Source organism: Vombatus ursinus, unplaced genomic scaffold (assembly GCF_900497805.2).
Source record: "Vombatus ursinus unplaced genomic scaffold, bare-nosed wombat genome assembly UNPS02006874.1, whole genome shotgun sequence".
Lineage (NCBI taxonomy): Eukaryota > Metazoa > Chordata > Mammalia > Diprotodontia > Vombatidae > Vombatus > Vombatus ursinus.
In genome coordinates, this window is record NW_020946652.1 from 7847752 (window position 1) to 7872590 (window position 24839).

The 24839-nt window shown below is 55.6% G+C and overlaps 1 protein-coding gene across 3 annotated transcripts in view; it reads right to left on the bottom strand.

Annotated features, from left to right (window-relative positions):
- Nucleotides 1-22: 22 nt before the first annotated feature.
- The window catches only part of ATP2A3 (ATPase sarcoplasmic/endoplasmic reticulum Ca2+ transporting 3), a 99119-nt gene continuing 74302 nt past the window's right edge, over nt 23-24839 (bottom strand). For 2 of the 3 annotated variants that reach the window (XM_027848840.1, XM_027848842.1), the window contains 10 exons: nt 22737-22955; nt 20835-21170; nt 20252-20472; nt 13600-13802; nt 12003-12088; nt 11413-11546; nt 9914-10031; nt 6092-6209; nt 3291-3366; nt 199-342 (listed from right to left, as the gene is read on the bottom strand). In XM_027848840.1, coding sequence (XP_027704641.1) covers nt 279-342; nt 3291-3366; nt 6092-6209; nt 9914-10031; nt 11413-11546; nt 12003-12088; nt 13600-13802; nt 20252-20472; nt 20835-21170; nt 22737-22955 — 1575 coding nt within the window. In that variant the 3' untranslated portion in view covers nt 199-278. Of the gene's footprint in view, nt 343-3290; nt 3367-6091; nt 6210-9913; nt 10032-11412; nt 11547-12002; nt 12089-13599; nt 13803-20251; nt 20473-20834; nt 21171-22736; nt 22956-24839 lie in introns of all 3 variants that reach the window. The other variant, XM_027848841.1, reaches the window with a different exon arrangement.

A 24839-nucleotide genomic window follows, 5' to 3' on the forward strand; every position in this document is an offset into this window, starting at 1 on the left:
GAGAGAGAGAGAGAGAGAGAGAGAGAGAGAGAGAGAGAGAGAGAGAGGAGGGGGGAAGGGAGGGGAGGGGAGGAGAGACAGACAGGCAGACAGACAGACGATGAATGAGACATGAGCACGGGAGGGCAAAGCCCTGAGGAGGGCAGGGGCTGCAGACAAATGTGAACAAAAACCCCCCAAAAAATGGAAGGGCAGGAATCCAAAGAATCTGGATGTTGCTTTCAGACATTCACTGGCCAGGGGAGCAGCAGTTTTCAGTAGAGCCAGTCCCTGAGGCTTCAGGCAGAAACACAATGTGGAGAGAGAGTGGGGGTCCCATCCGTCATTTCTTCTCCTTTTCTTCTAAAAGAAAAAAAAAGTATTTGGGGGAAAATCCCCAAATCATAGTTAAAATGCGCACCAGACCTAAGGCAGCTGACATTTATAGAGAGCTGTAAGGCTTGCAAATTCCTTTACACACATTATTTCAATTGAGCATTATCTATGAGGCGGGCACTCTTTCTCCAAAAAAAAGTTTCTCCATTTTACAGATGGGGAAACTGAGGATCACACAGGATCTCACAGCTAATGTGTCCAAGGTAGGATTTGAATTTTGGTTTTTCTGATGCCAAGCCAGTTAGCACTCCTCTCCCCCAGCCCCCTCTCTGTCTGTCCTTGTCTCTGTCACACACACACACACACACACACACACACACACAAAACCACCAACCTCATGTTGGAAGAGACCTCAGTGACCACCTAAAAATATTGCTCTCTCTCCTCTAAGACTTCAGGTTTTCTCTATGGTCCATTGCTTTTTATTTTATGCATTTACAAACCTGGTGCTGAGAAAGGTTTCCTCCTAAGCCTTGCCCAGAGTTCCTGCTGCCCGAGGTTGGGGACAGGACACCTCCAGGTTCCACCAAAGGGTAAAGGCCAATCCCTGGTCTGGTTCCACTGCTCTCTGATCAAGAATCACCCTTTACAAAACCCCTGATGCTAAGTGGTCATTCAACCTCTGACTGGAGGAGCTCCCTCCCTCCCAGGATGGCCCACCCCACTTGGGAAGCACCTAAAGTGTTAGGAAAGTTTCCCTCACATTCAGCCCAAATCTTCCTTTCTGCCACTTTCCAAATCTGAGTTGCTCCAAGAGTTCCCTGTGCAGCCACATTTTCTTGGTTCTTCCCTCAGGGCTGAGAACAAGCCTGATTCCTCCTCCATGTCTCAGCTGATGCCAGTTTTCATGTGCCCCTCCCCAAGTCTTCTCTCCTTCCTGCTGAACAGCCCCAGGCCCTGGGGGATGAGGTATCAAGGTCCCGGTTTTCCGGATTTTCCCCATTCGACCACGTGCTTTCCAAAGTGCACTGCCCAGAAGTGAACACAGCAGCCTGGGTGGCCCGAAGCCCCTGGCTCCTCATCCAATCACTGCTGTCGAGTTCTGTCGTCCCCCGTCATGTGCCTGGGCAGCAGACGTCCCGTTTCCCTTTCCTTCTCCTCTAGGGCATGGCCCCTTTTATCAGCCTGCTAAGTGCTTTGGGGATTCTGACTGCCATCTTTGCCCCTGTAGCCCTCCATGGCCAGCCAGTGGTCACAGCCCTTTCAGCCTGGTCATTCGATGAGCTCTGAGTTCACTGTTTGCCTGGACCCCCCCAGTCTCCACAGTGTTTCAAAGATGGATGGCAGGGCCTCTGGGCAGCCTCCCTGGGGTCTGCAGGGACTTTCCACTTGCTGTCCTGTTTCCTAGGTGGGACTGGAGGCATCCATGATTTCATATGGGCAGCGAACCTGCCTCCTCTCCTCTCCTCTCCTCTCTCATTCCCCCTTGGCTTCCAGATAACAAGGGCCATGCACTTGTCCTGACCTTCCCCTCCTCTTCTTAAGAACTCTAACTCCAAATGGCTGTGACTCCCCATCTAACTTCCCCAACCCAACCAAATGTGGGCCCCCATCTAACCACCCCAACCTAATGGAATGTGACCCCATCTAACTTCCCCAATCTAATGGAGTTTGCCCCCCATCTAACCACTTCAACCGAACTGAATGTGGGCCCCCTCCCCACTTCCATCCACTAGGCTGGATCCCCTCCCTCCAGAGACCAGGGGCCGCTCCTGAGGAGCAGGCAGGAGGGACCCTGGAGGATTCTCAGCGGAGCCTGGGGGGTGTCGGCTCCTCTGTGTTTTCTTTCCTCCTCCTATAAATCATCAGAGAGTCGGGCCCCGTCGCCAGCCTCCAGGGAAACTTCCCTACAAGGCCTCATGGACAGCTTGGGAACAGACTGGTATCTTGTCTCTCACTCCCCCTGACTCCTGGCCTCTGAGAGGCTTCTCATTAATCTGAGTTATTCCCAAGAGAGGCCTAGGTCCCGGGCGGCCACACGTGGCCCAAGACACGCCCAGCAGCTAGGACGGGCTGAGCCGTTCACTGCAGGAGGAGGCCATTCCCTGAGGCAGACTCCTGCCCCTGCCTCTGCTCTTCCCCTGTGGTGGCCTGGTGCTCATGTGGGCCACGTTCATGGGCCAAATCCGTCCTCCCAGCCCCTGTCCCCAAGGTCTGTCCTGGACTCTGACCAGTAGGGCAGCTCAGCTCCCATGCCCATGGACCTGAGTCCTCATCCCAGAGGCTACTGTCACCAAGCACCCTCCCACCCCCAGACCTATGGTGGCCTAGGGGCACACACAGCCACGCACACACGTACACGCACAGGTGCACAATGCGCCCACGCACACTAAAGATAGGCCTCTGCACAGCCCTCAGCCCCAGGGGCTTGGGGGAGCCCTGCTCAGTCCCAGCCCTTGACCCTATGCTGGTCCCCAGCCTCTGCTTGAGGTGAATGGGAGACGGCAGGTAAGATCCCCGTGGGCATGGCCCTGGCTCTTCTCTCCTAGCCTCAGAGGAATCATTCAGGAGGGCTGCAGAGCAGTCCCAGACATGGCCACTCCAAGGAGGCCAGAGCAGAAAGTCCGGCAAGGGGGTTTTGATTGTTTCTAAGTCAACATTTCTTAGCTTGGACAGGAAACATGCCAGCGGGGCCGTGGGAGGGGAAGTGATTTTCAGTGTCTGGAATGATGCCCCAGCTCTATGTGTAGCAGGCCCCAAGGGCCCCCTCTGACCTGAGGGACATTCCTGCCCTGGACCCCGCCTTCACATTCCCTGGGTCTGGGACGTAGGCGGGTGGAGGGAACCACAGGCCTCGAGATCGGCTGCTGCTGCCCCCAGAGGAGGCGCCCCGCTTCCCAGGGCTGGCTCTAAGGCCTCTGGGCATGGGGGCCAAACCCGGGCTACAAAACAGAAAGGCTATAGCAGAGGCCAACCGGGTTTGGTCGGGCGTCCTGGGGAGGTCCTGGGGAGGCTGACCGCTCCATGCCTGGGAGGCTGTCCTGAGGATTCCTGGGGAGAAATGGGGGAGGGGGCACTCAGAGAGGAGCCGGAGGATGAGGGGTCCCCAGAGCACAAGCACAGGCATGGAGTGAGGGGGATGCTGCGGCAGGACGAGTGTGATTCATCCGGGCCGAGTGCCCAGGCCCCCAGATCAGCACCAGCAAGGGGGTGCAGCTTCACAGCTGAGCTCCTCTGGACACACTCACTCCAAGCCCAGGGATGGAGGAGCCCCTGCTGGGCCTGGGAGCGGGGCACACAGGCCACCAGGCTTCGAGCTCTCTCTCCCCAAGGGACGCCTGGCTTCCTCCGCCTTACATGTCTCTCCCCTGCTGTCAGAGGCAAGGCCAGAAGCTAGCCCAAGAGTCAGAGTGGTCTGGCCTGGCTGCATTGGCCCAGACTCCCAGAGCTGGTGCCCACAGGGGCCAGAGCTCAGCCAGGTACCTCTACCTACAACTGTCCAGTGCACATTGAACTAGCAGCCTCCAGCTAGTTTGCAAACTGCTTTTCTCCCCAAAGGCCTGGAGTGGAGGAGAGCACAGACCATCATTGTCCCATCTTAGGGGGTGGAAGACTGAGGCTCAAAGAACTAAGGTGATTTGCCCAAAGTCTCCCAGCCTACAAGGGACCCTGCCGAGCCTTGACTCTGGGCCCTCCACTGGCCAGCCCCCTCAGTGCAGCCCAGCTCAGTGACTGCCCACCAAGCCCTAGGGAGAGCACCTATGGCCCCTGAAGCCAGCTGCCCCCAGGTGGGAGGGTCTGGGGGAAGTAAGGGCTGCTCCTCCTGAGCACAACCTCACAGGAAGGGGGTAAGGCCCGGGGCTCCTGAGCTTCCCTCACTGACCCAGCCTGCATCTGAATCCAGGGCCTGCACAGAGCCCCTTCTAGGCCAGAGCCCACAACAGTTCCTGCCCACTGTGGCCAGGAGGCCTTCCTCATTACAGAAGAGCCTACAACAGCCGGTTAGAGCTGGTGGGGGCCAGCCCAGGCTCACCTGGGGATCCTGACCTCTGAAACCTGTGTCCAAACCCACCCCCCAGGGCTCTGGCCCCTCTGTGCTGCCCCCTGAGCCCCCAAGCCCAGAGGCCAGCCCTGACAGGGCTGTGGGGAGGGCTGGACTGGGGCGCCAAGGGGCCCAGGGAGCTCTGCTTAGCTCTGTGATGTGCATCCCAGCCCTCCATCTCCAGCCTGGGGCCACGGATGGGCCTCTCCAGGTTGGGAGGACGGGAGTGGCCTTAATCCTTCCTTCAATTTCACCCCCCCCCCCAGTAAAAGAGAAGTAATGAAAGAACCCCAATCCCCCTCACCCCCCAGCACTCAGCACCTTGGGCTGGTTGGGCCTGGGGTCACCCTGGGTCTCTCAGACAGGCAGAGCCCCAGGGGAGACCTCCTGCTAAGCCACCTATCAGAGCCCTGCCTGGGCAGCCGGACGTGGCCCCAGGAGTCAGAGGTCCTGGGGCTGAAGGCTGCTTCTGCTGGTGAAGCCAGGCAAGCCCTGTCCTACCTCTGGGCCTCAGTGTCCCCATCTGTAAAATGAGGGATGTGGGCTCCATGATGTCTGAGACCCTTTTCAGCTCTGTTTCTCTGCTCTCTTGAGACGCGGTCTACCTTCTTTGGGGGTCTGCAGCCCCATGGAGGGAGGGGGAGGGGTCCTGGAGTCGTGTTGGCTCAGTCCCCGCTAGGGTTGGGGAGTTTGCTGGACAATCCCTGTTTCATAAGGTGAGAATAGCCAGGCCGAGAGGTCGTTTGCCCACTTCTCCTGAGGTTATTGGTCAAATAAACAGCCAGTGGGGCAGGCTTGGGCAGTCGTGACCCTGTGCTGATGCTTAGCCCAGTGCCTGGAGCTTAACAAGTGAGGAGATGAAGTGGACGCTTCCTGGGCTTGTTCTGTTTGCTTGACCCCTGAGAGTGCCCCCCCAGGGGAGGACCGAGACCCGAGGGCAGGAACAACTCCCCCAAAGAGAGCTGCCCGAAACGGGGGAGGTGATAAGCTGCCTGTCCTGAGGGGTCTCCAAGAAGCTGCATGAGTTCTTGTTGGGAATGTGTGTGAGTGAGGGTCAGGGTTGGACCAGATTGCCACAGAAGCCCCTCCCGGCTTTGAAAGCCTGTGGTCCCATGACCAGGGGTCTCTCCTTCCTCAGATGCCTGAGTCCAGCTGGTGCCTGGCGGTCTTTGCCGAGAAAAGATCGTGCAGGGTGGGGTCAGCCCTCAGAGCTCCACGGCCAAGGCTGGAGCTGGGCAGGACTGTCGCGCTGCCGCGCCAGGGTCTTTCTTTACATTCTGCCATCTTGCCCCTCCTCCTCTAAGCAGCCAAGCCCTAGCCAAGTGGGGTCCCTACTGAAGATCTCAGGTCTGCACCAGCCAGGCTCTCCTGAATTTGGCAACTGGGGGTTTGGGGGCCACTCCCAAAGAGGCCCAGCCCAGGTACAGAAAGCTCAGCTCCGGGCCTCAGCCCCCCCCACCTCCACCCATGCCCCCCTCAAAAAGGCCATTCCTCTGGCAAGTGGTGGTGGGCACCAACATCTGGAGATTTGGGGGCATTCCCCGGGGCAATCCTGGATCCCTAGGCTCCCCAAAGAGACCCAGATGTGAGAGCAACTGTCCTGGCAGCTACATCGGCCGGGGCTTGAGGCAGCAGGGGCGCACACAGCACGAGCAGAGCATGCAGTGGACCAGGCAGCACGCGGGGACCCCTAGCAGAGACTGGTGCTGCCTCAGCAGCCCCCGCAGCACTCACCAGCCAGGTGGTTTCGGGAGAGGTACTTAAGGCCTTCATCCAGCAAAATGACAGGCAGGGAGATCTTCAGCACGACCGCCCACTGCTGCCCACTCAGGGGGGTCACCTGAAAGATGAGCTGGAGAGCAGAGATCAGGCCGTTACCGCAGGGAGCAGGCCAGCTGCCCTCTGGACGCACACACTGCTGGGAGGTCAGGCTCAGACTCAGCCTGGCGGCCAAGGCCCCCGCCAACCTGGGCTCAGCTTCCCTGAACATCCCCCCACTCCAGCCTGACCGACTAGCTGTCACCCGAACCCACCTCCCTCTTCCCAGCCTGGGCCTTCCTCCACACTGCTCCCTCCCACCGGGGTCCACGCTCACACTCTGCTCTGCTCAGCTCCAGGTCCTCTCTCCCCTCTGAGTGCCCACAGGCTCCCGTGGCTCTCAAGGGGCTGTTTCCTCCCACGCTCACCTAGTTCTCCTCTTTCTCTAGGGGGTGGGGCATGTGTCCCCCACCATAGACTGAGGTCCCCCAGGGCCAGGGCGCACAGTGCCACTGAGTACCATGCTGGGGCAGGGGGAGGGGACTCAGGAGAGGTTTGGTGAAATGAATTTCTATTCCGTCACCACTCTGCGGATCAGCTGGGCCACCCCCAACCAGTCAGCGTGCTTTGGGGGTCACCGAGGCGCAATCCACAGAAATATTGGAGAATATCCGTCCAAAAACGGGGGCGTGTTTATGTGGAAGTTAGCAGGGACATGATGCTGCCTTCAGCTGCGTGAAGGACTTTCACAAGAAGAGGCATCAGCCCAGTTCTGCCTGGCCCCAAAGGCAGAAGGTGCAAAGAGGGACACTGAGGCTAGGTGTCCCAGCGTGGAAGGGGCCGCCTCCAGAGGCACTGCAGGCAGATGCTCTATGCCCACTTGTCATTTGTATGCCCAGGGCCCAGCACAGTGCCTGGCACACGGCTGGTTAGGGGACGGCCCCAGAGGGGATTCTTGTCCAGATTAGGGTGCCCTGATGATGGACTCAGGCCATCCTGCCAGCTGTGAAATTCTGTGACTCCTGCCTACCTTGGAAAAGAGAACTGATGTGGAAAATCTACCAGGAAAGCAAATCGCGACGAATCCCGGAGTCAATTCAAATGAATTTTTGTATCATCCATCTGGACAGAGCGCGGCCAGCCTCCAAGCAGAGGCCTGGCCTCAAGGCCCTTCTCTGATCCCTGCTGGCCGTGTGATCCTGGCAGCTTAGCTTACTTTCCAGCCCCAGGGAGGGCGCACCTGCACTGGCAGAGAGTTCCCTCACCTGGGACTTCCCCCTCCCCATAACTGGTCATGGCACCAGTCTCTTTCACCGTCCCCTCTGAGAAGCAGTAATGAAGGAGACGCCGGACTGCAAGGCCCTGCTGCTAAGTCTGGTGTCACGGCTCTGAAACAGACCTCAAAGGGCCAGCCTCTGGCTGGCTGGAGAGGCCAGTGGCCAGGAATGCCGGCTCCAGGTGCCTTGGGCAGCAATTACTGCCCAACAGAGAATGGGCTGCTTACAGACAGACCAGCTGAGCCAGCCAGCCTCCACTTCTCCCCTGGGCTTCCATCCCCCCTCACCAACTGCCTCCATTCCTGTCTCAAACCCACCATGCCCCAAACTGACCTCGAGACCTCTCTCCCCAATCCCTCCTTCTTCCTACTGAAGGCAGCACCAGCCTTCCAGCTCCTGACTGGACAGATGGCTGCACCCTCCACTCCTCACTCTCACAATGGCTCAGAGCCAATCCGCTGGCAGATCTGGGTGTTCGATGCCCACAACTCCTCCGTCCAGCCCTGCCCTCCACTCACACAGGCCCTCATCCCTTCCACCCTACCCACTGGTGCCCAACAGGTCTCACCGTGTCACTCTCCCAGCCAACCAACTCCACTGGCTCCCCACTGGGAATCAAAGAGAGACGCCTCTGCTCAGCCTTCAAAGCCTTGTTCCCTCTCTTACAACCTGTGGTCCAGCCAAAGCAGCCTTCTCTCTGTTCCTCAAACGTGACCCTCACTCTCCCACCACCATGTCTTTGCACTGGCTGTTCCCCATGCCTGGAATGCCGTTCCTCCCAATCTCCACCTCAAACGCCACCTCTGGGCAAAGCTTTCCCTAATCCCTCCCATGGGGAGCATGCCCCCCATGACTACCTTGAATTTTTGTGGTCAGTCTCTGTATTCTGCACATGTTGTCCTCTCCACTAGTCCACAAGCACTTACTAAGCACCTACTACGTGCCACACAGAGGCAGCTAGACGGCTCAGTGGATAGAGCACAGGAACCTCAGACCACATTAGCTATGTGACCCCTGGGCAAGTCACTTCACTGTCTGCCTTAATCCACAGGAGGAGGAAACGGCAAAGTGCTCCAGAATCTTTGCCAAGAAAAACCCACGGCCAGCACTGTGGTCCCTGGGGTCACAAAGAGTCAGACGCGACTGAACAACTCAGTGCCAGACACTGCGCTAAGGCTGGAGGTTAGAATAAGAACCGGGATTTCGAGTCCTTGTAAGCAGGGACTGTTTGGCTGTGTTTGTGTCCCCAGGGCTTGGGACAGCTCCTGACAGACTGGCCAGGTCCCAGGCTAGCCTCTAACTTCCAGGCTAACCCTAGCCCTGACCCTGGGCCGCCCAGTCCCAAAGTCACGACTGGATTCAGCACGGCTCCTCCCCACAGAGCAGTAGCAGGACAGTTCCCTGGCTCCTGGGAGGATGGGCTATGGACCGATTCCTACATGCAGTTTGGATTTCTGCAGGTGTGTGGATGGACCTCCTAGCCTGGGGTTTGCGGTCGGATTTCAGGGTGGAAGGGAGGGGACAATCAGAACTTGGAGTCCTTTCAGCACCCCGGCCAGGGGTATTAACAGACCTGAGGGTGGTAGGCTGACTGGCAGTGGCTAGGGACAGCACCAAGGTCATTGCTGCACTACCCTGTTGGTCTCCTTCCTTGGGGGGAGGGGATAGAGGTGGTCAAGAAGGAATGGTCAGTGGTGACCACTTTGGTGGCACTCAGGCCGAGGAGAGCCTGCAGCGCTGGAGGAGGCCACATCCACGTTTTTGGCCAGGGGGCCTCGGGCCACCCTGAGTCTGCGACAGTGAGGACTTCTGGCTATAGTGCCACCGGTGCTGATGATGCGCACCTCGCTAATATGGCACCTGAGGCTGCCCCACCCAACTTGGGAATGGCTTAAGAGCCCGGGAAATAACAGACTCTACATTTATGGTTGCAAGTGATCTTAGTGTGGCATTCAAGGCCCTCTGGAGCCTAACCTTGCCTGACCTCTCTGACCTCCAGGACTCCTTCCACACGCTGTCCTCTGGCCAGGCTAGTCTCCAAACTGTCCCCTCCCATTATCCCTCTTTCGCCCCTTGGGCCCCACTATTGCTTGCCTCGGAAGAGCCTTCTCCTCTAGCCGTTTGCCTGCCCAGGTCCTCACCATCCTTCAAGCACTCCTCACCCGGGAAGCTTTCTCTAAGTCCCCCCCACCCAACTCCAGGGCTTGGTTTCTCATCTATAACGTGGAGGGTTTGGACTTGGGATCTCTCAGGTCTGAAACCCTCAGGTCCTTTGGCCCAGGGGGGGCCCCCATTCAGCCCTCCCTGTGCTGGACAACAGCTTGGCCCTTCCTGCTGGTCCCGCTCCCTCCCCAACCACAAAAGCGACTTCTCTTTTCCCAGTCTCGGCCAGGCCAGCTTGGGGCCAGCCAGCTGAGCTGAATGGTGCCCATCAGGGGCCCAGAGGGGAGTGGACACCGGGCCAACACCGCTCATCCCTACAACCCCTTAGGGGGAGGTGCGGGCCAGAGGGATCCCTTACAGGCATCGGCTTCACATACAGGACCAGGAAGTGCAGGGCCATGGACGTGATGATGGCGCCCAGCAGCCAGAGGTTCAGCCAGGGGGGCATCCGCAGCAGAGACTGGTTTTCTGATACGCTGAAAAGTGAAAACAAAACCAAAAACCTGAACTGGGGGTCCGTGCCATGGGGCAGCTCAGCCCAGTGGCCAAGCTTCTCTTAAGCCAGCCTCCAACTCGTGGCTCATTGGCAGCCCCGGCCCCTCTGCCACACACACACTAGGGTCTCCTGCTGAGCTTGTGGTCCAGGAAAGCCCCCCAGGCTTTGGAGAGCCTCTGTGTGGCCACAGCATCTTCATCTTGTGCTTAGACGATCTTGTGAACCCAGCTGTGATAAGTGACACCCTCCCATTAAATCTCATTCAGTATCATTTCACACACACACTTTGATAGATGAGAAAATCACAGCCCGGCGACACGAAGTCCTATCTCTGCCCCGGTCGCATGAGCGCCAGTGTCCAGGGGCCTCGAAGGCAGATCCTGACTGATTCCCCTTCAGCGCCCAGAGAGCCCAGACCTGGGATCCCTCAAAGGGGAAGAGGGAGAAGCCTTGTTTTCCACAGGACAGGAGGCCCAGAACAGCTTAAGAGGTGGGCTAAGGTCACCCAAGGAGCAGGCACCAGAGGGGAGACTTGAACCCAGAGCCTCTGACTGGTTGAGCTGGGGGCAGGGGTGGGGAAAGGATCAGATGAATCTGGATAAAATAAGGACGTATGTGGGAGATGCGGGGGCAGCCAGAGGCGGGGATGACGCAGCGGGGCCCAGGAAGGCCAGCTCTGGGCTGGAGTCCAAGTCTCGCCCGAGTGTCCAGGCTCAGCCCTCGCTGGCTAGGGCTGTCCCATGACACGTCAGCCCGCTTTGTGCACCTCCCCCCCCCCGGGGGAGTCCTGACTCTCATGCCACAGAGATCCATTCAATCCCTGCACTTCAGCAGGGGACGGGCAGACCAGCTCGTCTAACGGCCACATTTGGCAGGTGAAGCAGCCGAAGTCCTGAGGGGGCAGTGACTTGGCAAAGCTAACCAAGCTCCCAGGCCAGCTTCTCTCCCCTCTGCCCCACTGGCCAACACAGAGGGCTTAGAAGTCAATCCTCCCAGACACGGAGGAAGCCCCCGGTCACATCCAAAGCGTCCTCTCCCCTCCATCTCACGGACTTCTTATATACCCTGAAAAGGTCAGCTGGGGATAAGCACCCCATTTTTCAGCTGGAGAAACTGAGGCCCATTGAGGTGAACCCAAGGTCACACAAGGAGTCAGGCCGAGTCAGGTCTAAAACCCAACTGTCCCAGGCTGCTACTGAGGAGAGAGAATTACTAGGGGCTTTGGCCTGTGGCCCCTCATCCCCCACTTAGGCCTCCTGCTGCCTCCCACCTCTCCGGGCCTCAGACCACCCTCACCCCCCAGCATCTCAGACCTCCTGCCCTCCCACCTCCCCAGGTCTCAGGCGGCCATACTGTCCTACCTGTTGAGTGCATTGCACATCTCGATGGTCACCAGCACAGAAAGGGCCATTGTCGTTGGGTAGCGAGACTCAAAGACCTCACAGTCGACGCCGTCAAAGAGCGGGTTGCCCTCCGTGCACCTCATAAAGTTCCTCTGGATGACGGTTGCGGTTTGGGGGGAAGAGAGGAAGAGAAGGGACCTGGTCAGAGGCAGAAGGGTCCCTGGAGTCCGTGGCTGGGTGGGAAAAGCAGTGACCGCCAGGCTCGGCTCTTTGCCAGTCAAAGGCAGGGAGGGAGAGAGTGAGTCCCCAGCCTGCAGGGGGGGGGGGGTCTTCCCTTCCCAACACCCCAGCAGTCCTGCTCACATGTCCTTCCTCCTTCCCCGCCCCTCCCCTCCTGGGGCAGGACCTCCCTATGCAGCCATGCCCTGGGCAGGGAGATGGGACTGCCTGCTTGCCAGGGGCAGGGACGCTGGGGCTAGCCAGAAGGCGCCCTGGGGCTAGCCCCAGCTTTCCTCTCCTATGGACAGTCAGGAAGCCCTTGAGCCTTTCCAGCTGCTTGTCCCTGAGCACTGGACCACGCTGCCCCTTCTGCCCCTTTGCTCACTTACCAGCTGGTGGAAGGTGACTTGAGGTCCTTCTATATCATACAGAAACCACCACATGGCCGCCCCCACAGTGGCCAGGCCCACATACACTGCCAGAGGAGAGAGCAGAAGAGGAGGCTTAGGGAGGTGGCCCCCACCCACTTGCAGGGCAGGGGATGCCAGGCCACTCGTCTGGAGGCTTCCCAGGATTGGGGTGTGGGGAGGGGTGACCCCTATGCCCCAGGGAGCCCAGTGAAAGTAGAGGCTGAGGTGGGCTACAGCACGCCTACCCCCCAGGCCTGCAGAGAAGAGTTTCCCAGTCTCGGGGAGGCCCTGGGACTCTGGGACAGGAGCTTGAAGCTGACTCAATACACTGTCCCAACGGTCTCCTCCTGGGGTCGGCGTCCTGCAGAAGCTGGGCGCACAGGAAATACTCAGCAAATCTTGGCCGCTAGGCCTCCATCTCTCCCACACCTTAGTGCTCCGGTGCTCCGGCCCTCCGGCCCCAGGGCCCCCTCCCTCAGCTAGCTCATGCTCACACCTCCCCCTTGGGGCTGTCTAGATAAGGGCCACTGAGTTGGGACAGATGCCCAGGGCTGGGAGCACCTGAAGGAGGTGGCCTAGAAAAGCTAGAGGCAGGGAGGCCAGACGGGAGACAGTCGCACCAGACAGCCCTTTCTCGGGCTAGCTGGGCCAGAATCATTGCGGGCTGAAGCCTCCCCTGTGGTCACCTCCCCAAGGGGGGCAGACCTGTAAGAGCCTGCAGGGCCCCATCTCCAAAGGGTATCTTCAGTGGGGCTACCTGATACCAGGGGATGTATGTCCTCACTGGGGGCTCTCAAACCCCTGGGGTGGAGCAGTTTCCAATGGGGGCTCCCTGCACAAAGGGTGTCCCCAGTAGGGGCCCCGGGGGGCATCTCCAGTGGAGATATCTCAGGATCATTCTTCTGGGCTCAGGCGGTGACCATCGCCTCCCAATAGGGCTGCATCTTTGCCCCCTCCCGGCTCTCCTTCACGACAGTGCTGGACCATGCCCTGAAGACCGAGATTCAGGCCTGCCCATGCCCTTATTAGCTGTGGGACTCCAGACAACCCACAAGACCCGGGCTGATTCTCCTTCCTCACCAACAAAGGAGGAGATTGGACAGGACAGTCTTAAGGTCCCTTAAGGCCCATCTTATTATTATTTTTCTTTTTTTGGCTAGGCAATGGGGTTAAGTGGGGTGTGGTTTGTGCACCCCCACAGTCAGTCTCCCTCTGCTTTGAGCCTCCTGGGGTTCCCTGTGGCCCAACCCAATAGAGTGCCCACTGGGTATCCTGCCATCCCAGGCCCTCCCCACCTGGCTCCTTCCTTCCCTGCATGCCCCGCCCTAACCAAGCCCCCAGACATTGCCTGGCCCTGCCACCCACCCCTGCCCAGAGCGCCCTCTGCCTTCTCTCCTTTCCGCCTCTCCATCCTTGCCAAGCTCCAGCGGCCCAGGGCAGGGCCCGGTTCTAGGCCTCCTCCTCGGTGTCTGCATTACTCTCTTCAGGTGCTGTCACACCCCCAGTAGACTGCAAGCATCTTGAGGGCAGGCCTGCAGCCTAGCCGAGCAGGCCCAGGCCCTGGCCTCCCACTCACCTCCAATGGCCAGGTAGCGGAAGAACAGCCAGCCGCTGATGAGGGGCTCCTGAGGATTCCGGGGTAACTTCTCCATGATGTCCAGGTCAGGGGGGTTGAAGCCAAGGGCTGTGGCTGGCAGCCCATCGGTCACCAGGTTCACCCAGAGCAGCTGAACGGGGATCAGTGCCTCCGGAAGGCCCAGGATGGCTGTCAGGAAGATGCTGGAGACCAAGCCGTGACTCACCCATGGGCCTGGCCTCTGCCCCCCTCCCAAAGCGCATCCCCTCTCATTGGCGCGTCTGCTGGCCATGCCCCCCACAGAACACGAGGCCTACGGACTAGCCCAGCGCTGGACAGGGCAGGTTCTCATGGACCAGCCTGGCTCAGTGCCCAGCCTGGCTCCCAGTCACGGGCTCATCGGCTGACTACGAGCCAGAAGGGAACCAGCGGCCATCTGGTGCAACCTGTTTTACAGATGAGGAAACTGAGGACCAGAGAGGGTGAGTAATTTTGTGGGCCAGGACACCAACAGAACTGGGGAAGCCCCCGAATCATCCACCGAGGCTGGCTACTGCAAGCCAAGAAGCTGGGGCAGTCCACGTTGGGCCTTTGAGGAAGGAGGAGAAGACACCCCGGACCACCGGGGCCTCTCTGCCCACCACCCTGAAGCCTCTGCCAGGGCTGTGGCCCGCCTCCACTTGCTGCCTTTACCCGTCCAGCACCGAGTGAGCCATCCCACCAGACTGGGGGTGAGAGGCGGAGCGAGGGCTTGAACCCAGGTCTGTCCAAGCACCTGTTGTTTATGACGAGCACACTTCACATTTAGAGCTTCACATACAGTTAAAATGAGGGGCTGGAGTTAAATCTATTACACCTTGGCTGAACTCAGAAAAGCAAGGAGAGCAATCATGACTTCAAATAAGGACACTGTGTGAGTGTGTGTGCATGTGCGTGTGCATGTGTGTGTGGTGTGTACATGTGTGTGCACATGTGTGTGCACATGTGTGTGCACATGTGTGTGGTGTGTGTGTGTGGTGTGTGGGGGGGTGTAGATTAGATAAAAATAGATAAGCAGGGAAATTACACTGCTCTCAAAGTCACTATAGATAATGAATCCATATTAACACAATATGTATGCACCTAAGAACATGGGGACCTTAATGTACCCCTTCCAGACCAGACAAATTGAACCAAAAGATAAAAAAAGAAAAAAGTTAAGGACCTAAATAAAATTTTAGAAAAATTAAGTGTGATATACCTCTGGTAATTACTGAATAGAAACAGAAAGAAATTTACATACCTCTAAACTACATATGGAACCTTTAGAAAAACTGACCATATATTGAGGCAAGAAAACTTTACCAAAAACTTACAAAAGGGGGAATACTAAATACATCATTTACATATCATAACGCAATAAAAATACACTCTAAAAAGGGCCCTTAAAGAAAGAATTAAAAAGCAACTGGAGATCAAATAACGTAATTCTAAAGAACTGATGGTTCAGAGAACAATTATGGAAACAACAGAAAATTTCACCAAAGGAAATTATAATAATGAGACAACATAGCAAAACTTACAGAATGTGGATAAAAGTTATGGAAAGAAATTTATATCTCTGAATGGCTTTCATCAACAAAAGAAAGAACAAATCAATGAATTGGGCATACAATTTCAAAAAGTTTGGACAACAACAAATTTCAAATCCTCAAATAAAAAGCAAAGTAGAAATTATGAAAATTAGAGTTTAATAAAATTAAAAGCAAAAAGACCATCAAATTGATAAATAAAAGTAGGAGTTTAAAAAAAAAACTAATCAAATAGAGTTAACTAACCTGACTTAAAAGAGAGGAAAACCAAATAGTTTGTGTCAAAAACAAAAAAGGACAATTTACAACACTTAGAGAGAAAGCACAAGAAATTCTTGGAAACTATTTTGCCCAATTATATGCTAACTGATAACTTAGAGAAAATAGATGTCTACTTACAAAAATATAGATGATCAAGATAAGAAATGAACCATTTAAATAACCCAGTACCAGAAAAAGTCTTTGAACAAGCACTAAATGAATTCCTAGAGAAAAAATCTTTAGGATCAGATGGATTTGCAAGTGAATTCTATCAAATAATCGAAGAGAAGTAATAGTGATATTACATAAATCATTTGCAGGAATAAGAAAATCTCTTCTTCTAATTTCTTTCTACAATACAAATATGACCTTCATATCCAAACCAGGGAAAGATAAAGCAGAAAAAGACCAATAGCCCCAACGGGAAGAGGAAGAGGAAGAGGAAGAGGAAGAGGAAGAAAAGATAGCTTTCATCACCAGCTGATCTGTCTGGTTTCAACTCCATCAACTCCATCAACTCCTTTATTACCTTCATTGAGCCCTAACCAGGACCAACTCATCACCAGGAAATTCCTCATAACAAAGATGGCTTCAGCTCTGCTCCTCACACCTCATTGGTTCCCCTCAGCTGCTTCTGCCTCTTTCATTGGTGGGCTGGAGGGTGGAGTAAACACTCCTCCCAGAGCCTCCCTTTACAGAGGAAGTGAAAGGCCAGGCAGCTCCTCATTTGCCACCAGCTACTTTGCTGGGTTTCACCTCCACCATCATTCAACCTCCATGCCAGGCGCCCTCTGGCCCTCTGGCCCCTTCCAGTTCCCTTTCATCTACTGTCTCTCTTCCATTAGAATATAAATGCCTTGAGAGTAAGGACTGTCTTTCTTTTTCTTACTTGTATCCCCAGCACTTAGCACCATACACGGGACATAGTACATGTTTAATAAATGTTTATCACATCATATATAGTACCTACTATGTGCCAGGCACTGTGCTAAGTGTTTAACAAATACGTCATTTTACTCTCAACAACCCTGTGCCTGTGAGGTAGGTACTATTAAATTCCCATTTTATAGTTGAGGAAACTGAGGCAGACAGAGGTGAAGTGATTTGTCCAGGGTCACACACCTAGTAAGTGTCTGAGGCCAGATTTGAACTCAGGTCTTCCTGACTCCAGGCCATGAGCTCTATCCACTGCACCACTTAGATGCCTTTAATGAACACCAACACAGAAATTTTAAATATTAGAAAGTACAGTACCACAACATGTTAGAAAGATCATACACCATGACCAGGTTGGGTTTGTGCCAGGAATGCAGGGCTGGCTCAACAAAAGATAACTCTAACTATAGTGGAGTGATTTGTTGAAGGTCTCACTCCTAGCGAGTGCAGAACAGGGACTGGAAATCAAGTCCTTTCTTTCCAGATCGCACAGGGCCCCCAGGTTGGTGCGTATTTGGGTGTTCACCTGTGCCCAAATGGGCCCAGACACGTGTGTGCTTGAGTAGGCAGGATGCAAGTGCGCACGTGTGCAGAGGCCCTCTATTACAGGCTCATCAGGGAGGCCTGGGCTGGAATCCCACCTCTGACACCCAACAGTTGTGTGACCCAGGGCAAGTCACCCAACCTCTCTTGAGCAGGAGTCTTCTCATAAGGACGCTGGCAGAAAAGCGCTTTGTGATCCGTAAAGCACGAGGGAAGTGTGACTTGGCGATCGACCTCACGAGGTAGTAAGCTCCCCGTCATGGGAAGCATTTAAGAAAGAAAGAAGCTGACCGTACATTTTGTGGAAGAATCAGAAACAAAGTTGATGCTCATCAAGTGGGGAATGATAAAACATGAATGTAAAGGAATATTACTATAAGAGAAGTATGCAATGACTCCAGAGAAGCTTGGAGAGACCGCCATGAACTGATGCAGAGGAAAGTCAGGAAAGCCAAGAAAACCCTACACACAGTGACTGCTCTCTCTGTCTCTGTCTGTCTGTCTGTCTATCTCTGTCTCTGAGTCTCTCTGTTTCTCTCTCTTCTCTCTCTGTCTCTCCTGTCTATCTCTTCTCTCTGTCTCTGTCTCTCTGTCTCTCTCTGTCTCTGTCTCTCTCTATGTCTCTCTCTCTCTCTCTCTCTCTCTCTCTCCCCACCCCTCTGTCTTTTTTTTTTTTGTTAGGCAATGGGGTTAAGTTACCTGCCCAGGGTAACACAGCTAGTAAGTGTTACGTGTCTGAGGCCGGATTTGAACTCAGGTCTTCCTGAATCCAGGGCCAGTGCTCTATCCACTGCACCACCTAGCTGCCCCTCCCACCCCTCTGTCTTAAAAAATACTGTTTGTTCAGGAGATAGAGAACATTACGAAAAGCAAAATGGATCACTTTGATTACATTAAATTGAAAAGTTTTTGCACAAACAAAGCCAATGCAGCCAAGATTAAAAGGAAAGTAGAAAATTGGGAAAGAATTTTTACAACCAGTGTCTCTGATAAGGACCTCATTTCTAAAATATACGGAGAATTAAGTCAAATTTGTAAGAATACAAGTCATTCCCCAATTGATAAATGGTCAAAGTATATGAACAGGCAGTTCTCAGATGAAGAAATTAAAGCCATCCACAGTCATATGAAAAAATGCTCTAAATCCTATTGATTAGAGAAATGCAAATCAAAACAACTCTGAGGTAGGTACCACATCACACCCATAAGATTGGTCAACATGACAAAACAGGATCTGACAAATGTTGGAGAAGATGTAAGAAAATTGGAACACTAATGCATTGTTGGTAGAGTTGTGAAATGATCCAACCATTTTGGAGAGCAATTTGGAACTATGCCCAATGGGCTATAAAAATTTGCATACCCAGCCCTTCTAGAGCTATATCCCAGAGAGATCATTCAAATGGGAAAAGGACCCACATGTACAAAAATATTTATAGTAGCTCTTTTTGTGGTGGCAAAGAATTGAAAATTGAGAAAATGCCCATCGATTGGAGAATAGCTGAACAAGTTATGGTATATGAATGTAATGGAATACTATTGAGCTATAAGAAATGATGAGCAGGCCAACTTCAGAAAAACCTGGAAAGACTTGAATGAACTAATGCTGAGTGAAGTGAGCAGAACCAGGAGAACATTGTCCACAGTAACAGCCACGTTATGCAATGACTAATATGGATAGACTTAGCTCTTCTCAGCAATGCCAGGATCTAAGACATCTCTAAAGGCCTCGTGATGGAAAATGCTATCTACAAAGAAGAAAGAACTATGGAGTTTGAATGCAGATGGAAGCATACTATTTGCTATTTTTTTTTCTTCTGTTGTGTTTTGTTTCCTCTTTCTGGTGGTTCCTCCTATTGATTCTAATTCTTACTTACAAGATCACTAATGTGAAAATATGTTTAATAGGAATGTATATGTGTAGCCTATATCAGATTGCACCCCGTCTTGGGGAGGGAGGTGGGGAGGGAGAGGGAGAAACGTTTAAAACCCAAAAGCCTATGGAAGTGATTGTTGATAACTCAAAATAAATTAATAAAAAAAAACAACTAAAAAAAATACTGTTTGTTGCATGGGCTGCCCATTTGGAAGGGGGCGGATTACTGGGGGAAATTGTGGCGATGGAAGAAGAGACACCAACAAAAACATGTGAAAGTAAAGAAAGACCCTCTCTGCCGGAGAAGATGAAGGGCAGAGGCTAAGCCGGGGCCCCTTTGCTCCCTCAGACAGTGTCTCATTGAATTAGGAGTCAAGGGGTCACTGCCCTTGCATCTTCTCGGAGACCGAGGACGTGTCCCGCAAGGCCTACACAGGCCGGGAGTTCGACAACATGGCACACCAAAGATCTGCTGCCAGGCACCTGGGGGACTATGGCCAAGTAGCTTCGCCTCAGGTTCCTCATGTGCCAAAGCAGGGAATTGGACTGAGATCAGAAGGGCCTCCCACTGGGACACTCTGTTCTGCGTTCTAAGACGCTGATGCTCCAGGTTCTATGTTCTAAAATCCCCCTCAGCTTGGACACTCTGCATTCACTGTTCCCATGCTCCCTCCAGCATGGATGTTCCAGGTTCTGTGTTCTATCATGCACACGCACATACACACATACATATCCACACATCCACACATCCACACACACACACACACACTCCTAGTTCTGCTGTTCCGTGTTGGGAGGCCCCCTCTAGCTTGGATGTTTCACACCCCACATTCCACGGCCCTTGCCATCTCTGGGGTCCCACATGGTAGCTCACGTGGAGGTAGGGGTGAGTGTAACCCTGGGACCTCCGGAAAACACCCATTGGCTGTGAATTACAAGCCCCTCCCCCAGCAGAAGCATTCTGGGCTAGACTGGGCTGGGCAAGATGGAGGCAGCCCGCAAACCCTTCACTCCTGCTACTGCACAGTCTTCCGGAGGGCGAGGGCAGTGATGCCTAGGCTCCATCAATCCAACCTCGTGCTCCAGAGACTGGGCCCCTTTTTCCCCAAAGGGAAAGAAACCCTGAGCGGGTACGAAGGGTATGAAGAGGAAATTCACTGACGTCCACCCTCTGACACTTTGGGGGAACCACGATCTCACAGATGCAGGTGCTCCGGTCCCTCCACGGGTGCAGATTACAGGCCCTTCATGCTGCCTCCTCCTCCCTCCCCCCCATCTTTGTGCTGTTTCATCAAACCTCCGTAGAGGGTCTACCCAGCATACCAGAGGGGCCCCTCTGGAGTTTGCAGTATTTCCTGGCTGCCAGGGCATGCCATGTATTTTGTGAGATTACAGCCCTGGGGCCCAGGACTGAGTCCTGTCTGCAGAGGACCCTGTCTGGTCAGGGCAGGTGGGCGTCTCTTACCATACGACTTCTCCCACATTGGAGGAGATGAGATAGCGGATGAATTGCTTCATGTTGTTGTAAATGGCCCGGCCCTCCTCCACCGCCGCCACGATGGTGGAGAAGTTGTCGTCAGACAGAACCATCTCCGCTGCCGACTTGGCCACTGCCGTCCCCGAACCCATGGCGATGCCGATCTCGGCCTTCTTGAGCGCAGGGGCGTCATTCACACCGTCTCCAGTCTGCCCGGAGAGCCCAGGGAAGAGGGTGAGCCTCCAGCCGGGGCCCAGGGGTCTACTCACACACGGGCAAAGACTGCTCCTGGCCCCCAGCTTGAAAACGCCAGGGCACTCTCACCCTCCACCCCAGTCATGGAGGGTCCTGCTCCCTCATTCCATCCCCACTATTGGCAACCATCATTCTAAGGGCCCGCAGGGCAGACCTGGGACAGCCCCACAGATGTGGGAGCAACTGGCCAAGGCCTCCCCTCCCCCCCACCCACCCCCCGCCTTGGGTCCCCTCCCAGAGACACTGGGCGTAGAGAGGGCAGGAGAGGCGGGGCTTGGGGGCGCCCCGCCAGGCCGCCCGGTCTCCTGACCCTCACCATGGCCGTGATCTCACGGAAGGACTGCAGGTACTCCACAATCTTGGACTTGTGGGCCGGCTCCACCCGAGCGAAGCAGCGGGCATTCTGACAGGCGGCGCGCTGCTGCTCAGGGGCCATGTCGTCGAACTCCCGGCCTGTGTAGGCCTTGCGGGACACGTCCTCGGTCTCCGAGAAGATGCCGATGCGCCGGCAGATGGCCACCGCCGTGCCCTTGTTGTCTCCAGTGATCATGATCACTCGGATCCCGGCCTTGCGGCACATCTCGATGGACGAAGTGACCTCCTTCCGGGGAGGGTCCAGCATCCCCACGCAGCCCACGAAGGTCAGATCCATCTGGGGGCGAGAGCCGCGGCCAGTGTTTGGACGGGCTGGGGCGCACCTCATCGGCCCTCCGCCTCGTCCACTCTGGCCTCCTCTGCCCAAGGTGCTTGGGATAATGCGCTTCCCCGGGAAGCCTTCCTGGCTACCCTGTGCCTGGCCCAGAGCCCGGCTTAAAAATGTGGCTGCCTCGAGCAGATCAGGCTCGCCTCTGGCTCCGCTCCCTCCCATTCCCCTGCGCCCTCCCCACTCTCACTCGGTGTCTGCAGCATCTCCCGCAGCATCTCCCGCCGCCTCCTCTGCGCCCTCTCGTCCCTGCTCGCTCAGGTCTCTGCAGCATCTCCTGCCCCCCTCTCTAGCCCCGCACCCACGCTCGCTCGGGTCCCCACAGCACCTCCTGCCCCTGCCGCTCCGTCAGCAGCTGCCCACGAGTTTTCCTTCTCCTTAGCCAGACTAGACACTCCCTGGACCACGGACCTGGGTCCTGATTAGTTGTCCAAGCAGGAGAATTAGGACTCAAGGTCACCAAGGAGGCCTCTCAGTGAAACAAGTTTAGGACCAATGAGTCCCGAATCACACGCTTGTTCACAGGGCCCGTTACAGCCAAGGTGCCTCCATGTGCTCAGGAGCTGGACCATGAGAAAATCCAACCAGGTCCAATTTTGGACCCAGTTCTGCAGGGGCTTCCCCCTCAGAGGAGGTGAGGCGAGCCTGACCTCTGAGACTGATGTCAGAAAGCTAGCTCTGCCCTCCCCAGCCTGGTGTTCCTCAGGGTGAGACCATGCGGCCACAGCAGGCCGGCGATGCTGACTGTTAGAACTAGGCGGCAGAGAAGGAATGTGTGCTGGCTTGTGGGGGCATTAAGAGTGTGGGGGAGGGGCGCTGTAAGGCAGGGGCCTCAGCTGGGCTCTGCCCCCCTTAGTGGGTGAAGGGCTCACAGTAGGAGAACCTCCGGGTTTCAGAGCTGCAAGCAAGGAACCTTCAAGATCTAACCCCACCTCCCCCACCTACCACACCCATGTTATAGACAGGGAAGATGGCGCCCTCAGAGACCACATAGCTAGTTAGAGGGGAATCTGGAGGAAGTAAAAGTCCATCCCACTTTCCCCTGAAGGGAGTCATCCTATCCATCCCGCATTGCTCATTCCCCAGGGGTGGGTCAGAAAACACTTCCAGAAGAGTTTGGACCAATTCATGGACTGGGCATGTTTGGGGGTGCTCCCTGGGCCTGACCCATTAGGCTAAGGGCAGAGAAAACAGCTGCACCCTCATCCAGGTTGGCTCTGAGGGCCTATCTTTGGCAGCCATTATCTTCAGGGAGGGAGTCACACCAGGGGAATGTGGGTGTGGGAGGTTCCTGAGCTGAGGTGGGGAAGGGGGTAAGGACCACAGATTTGGAGGGAGAGTTGGAGGCAATGATGGGAACTTGGGTATGAGGTGATTGGAGTGATGGGGGCCCTGGAAGGGAGGTGATCGGGGTGCTGGGGGCCCTGGAGGGGAGGTGATCGGGGTGATGGGGGCCCAGAGATGGAGGTGGCAGATGCAGTGGGAATGCTGTCAGTATAGGTGGTGGGGCCTTACCTCATAGTTGATGAACCTGGTGGCATCGTCCAACTGCATGTCCTCCATCTTGTGAGGGGCATCTCGCGTGGCCAGTGCCAGACAGCGCAGAGTGTCAATGCCTGTACCCCAGTCCCGGATACGAGCCAGGATCTTCTCCCTGGCTGCAGGGGTGAGGGGAACGGTCCTGGTGCCAACACGCATGTAGCTGCAACGCTCAATCACACTTTCTGGGGCTCCCTGTGGAATGGAGAGGGATGGGAAAGGAGGGCTCAGTGTGAACCTGACGTGGAAAGCACCTCGCAGGAGGTGCAAGTGAGAGAACCTCCACTGGACGGACCCTCAGCTGCCTCCCATCCATCTGTGCCTGACCCAAAGCCCCTCTACAACCTCCCGGACAATCACCCCCTTAGACTCTGTTAGCGGCTTCCTGTGAAGGAGAGCTCACTACCGTTGCCCTCTTGGGGAGCTTTCAAGCTTAGGAAATTCTTCCCAATAGCAAGCTAAGATTGGCCTCCACATTGCCCCCATGACTCCTAACCCCAGACCTTCAGGTTGGGGCAAGACCTGGGTTGGTGCCGAGGCTGCCGAGGCCCGGGCTGGCTGGGAGGCTCTCCGAAGGTACCCCTGCCCCCCCATTTACAAGAAGCTTTTCTCTTTAAATCTTGACTGCCCAGGATTTAAACAGCTGGACCCAATGGCCCAAGAGGCTGTAAAGGTAGGCAGGAGCAGGGCTAAATATGCCCCCTCCGGCCGCTGAGCCTTCCCTGCACACTCATTCCGTTCCACCTGAACAGCATTCCCCTGTCTCTGCCCTCCAGTCCCTGCTCATAGGGGCCCTGCTGAGAGAGACCAATTAGGAGCCTGGCCCCAATGACCCAGGGTTGGGAGGGCCCGGCTTCCCTCAGGAGTGAGTGTGACCTGGTGCCCCCATCCCAGGCTGGTCCCTCTGTGCAAGAGGCCAGGCAGCTTTACCCAACTAACCACAGGAATAGCGCCCTGGTCCTCAGTTCAGGTTCCGAGAGCAGCCCCCAATCTCTCCTAGCCACGGGGAGGCTTGACTTAGGGGGACTGTAGGAGCTGACCCTCAAGGGCCAGTTCAGTTTCTCCAGAGTCAAAATTGAGGCCCCTGAACCCAAGGGGCTGGAGAGAAGTCAGTCAGTGGCCAAGGGAAGAAAGATCTGCTAGGTCTGGGGGTGGAGGCAGGCAAATCCCCGCCCCACTCAGGGCCAGCCTGTCAAGAGAAGTCTGTTCTGCTGACCCCTTTTCAGGAGCACAGAGAGCCGGAGAGCTCCCACAGTTGTGGGAAGATGCCCTAGGGGAAAAGCCGCAGCATCCCGAGGCGTGGCCCTGAGGGCCACCTGCTGGCTAACGAGGTGATTTACATACCTCGGTCCCGATTTGATCCTGCACCAGCGGGCAGTGCCTGGCAGTGCCCGTATTAGTAAGCAGTTTGTGGAGCAAGATTCCCGGCGCTTGGGGCTGAGTGGGGAGTTGCCTGAGCAACCTCAGGAATTTCTAGGGGCCTTGAGAGCATCTCTCTGTGCAGGGGGGCTGGCCGGCCCTGGATGACTCCTTGAGGCCACCTCCCAGGCCCTGGCAATGGCTGAGTGGCTCAGCCACTGTGGGGCCCCCCGGGCGGGAGGTCTCCAGGCGAGTGCCCCAGGGATCAGTGTTTGGCTCTCCTGGTTAACTTTGTTTTTCAATGATTTGGATAAAGGCATGGAGGGCACATTGGTCAAATGTGTCAATGACACAGCTGGGAGGGAGAGCCGATGCCCTGGGCAGCAGCTTCAGAGTCCAAAAGACTCAGCAGCCTAGAATACTAGATCGAATCTAGAATGATGAAGTCAGCTGGAGCAGCTGCACACAAGGTCAAGGCAGGGGAGCCAGGGCAAGACAGCCTCCAAGCAGCAGCTAGGAGCCCAGGGTTAGGGAAGTCGAGGTAGGGATTCTTGTTCAGTTACAGGTGGACCTGAGGCTCAGGCCATGAGATGGGGCAGCCTGGTGCCCAGGAGGTAAGCCCGAGGCCCCAGGGACCTCTGCCTGACTCCTCAGTGATGGGGGTGTGTGGGGAGGGTCCTCCTTGTCCTTCTGTCCTCTCTCCACACATACACCACCTGC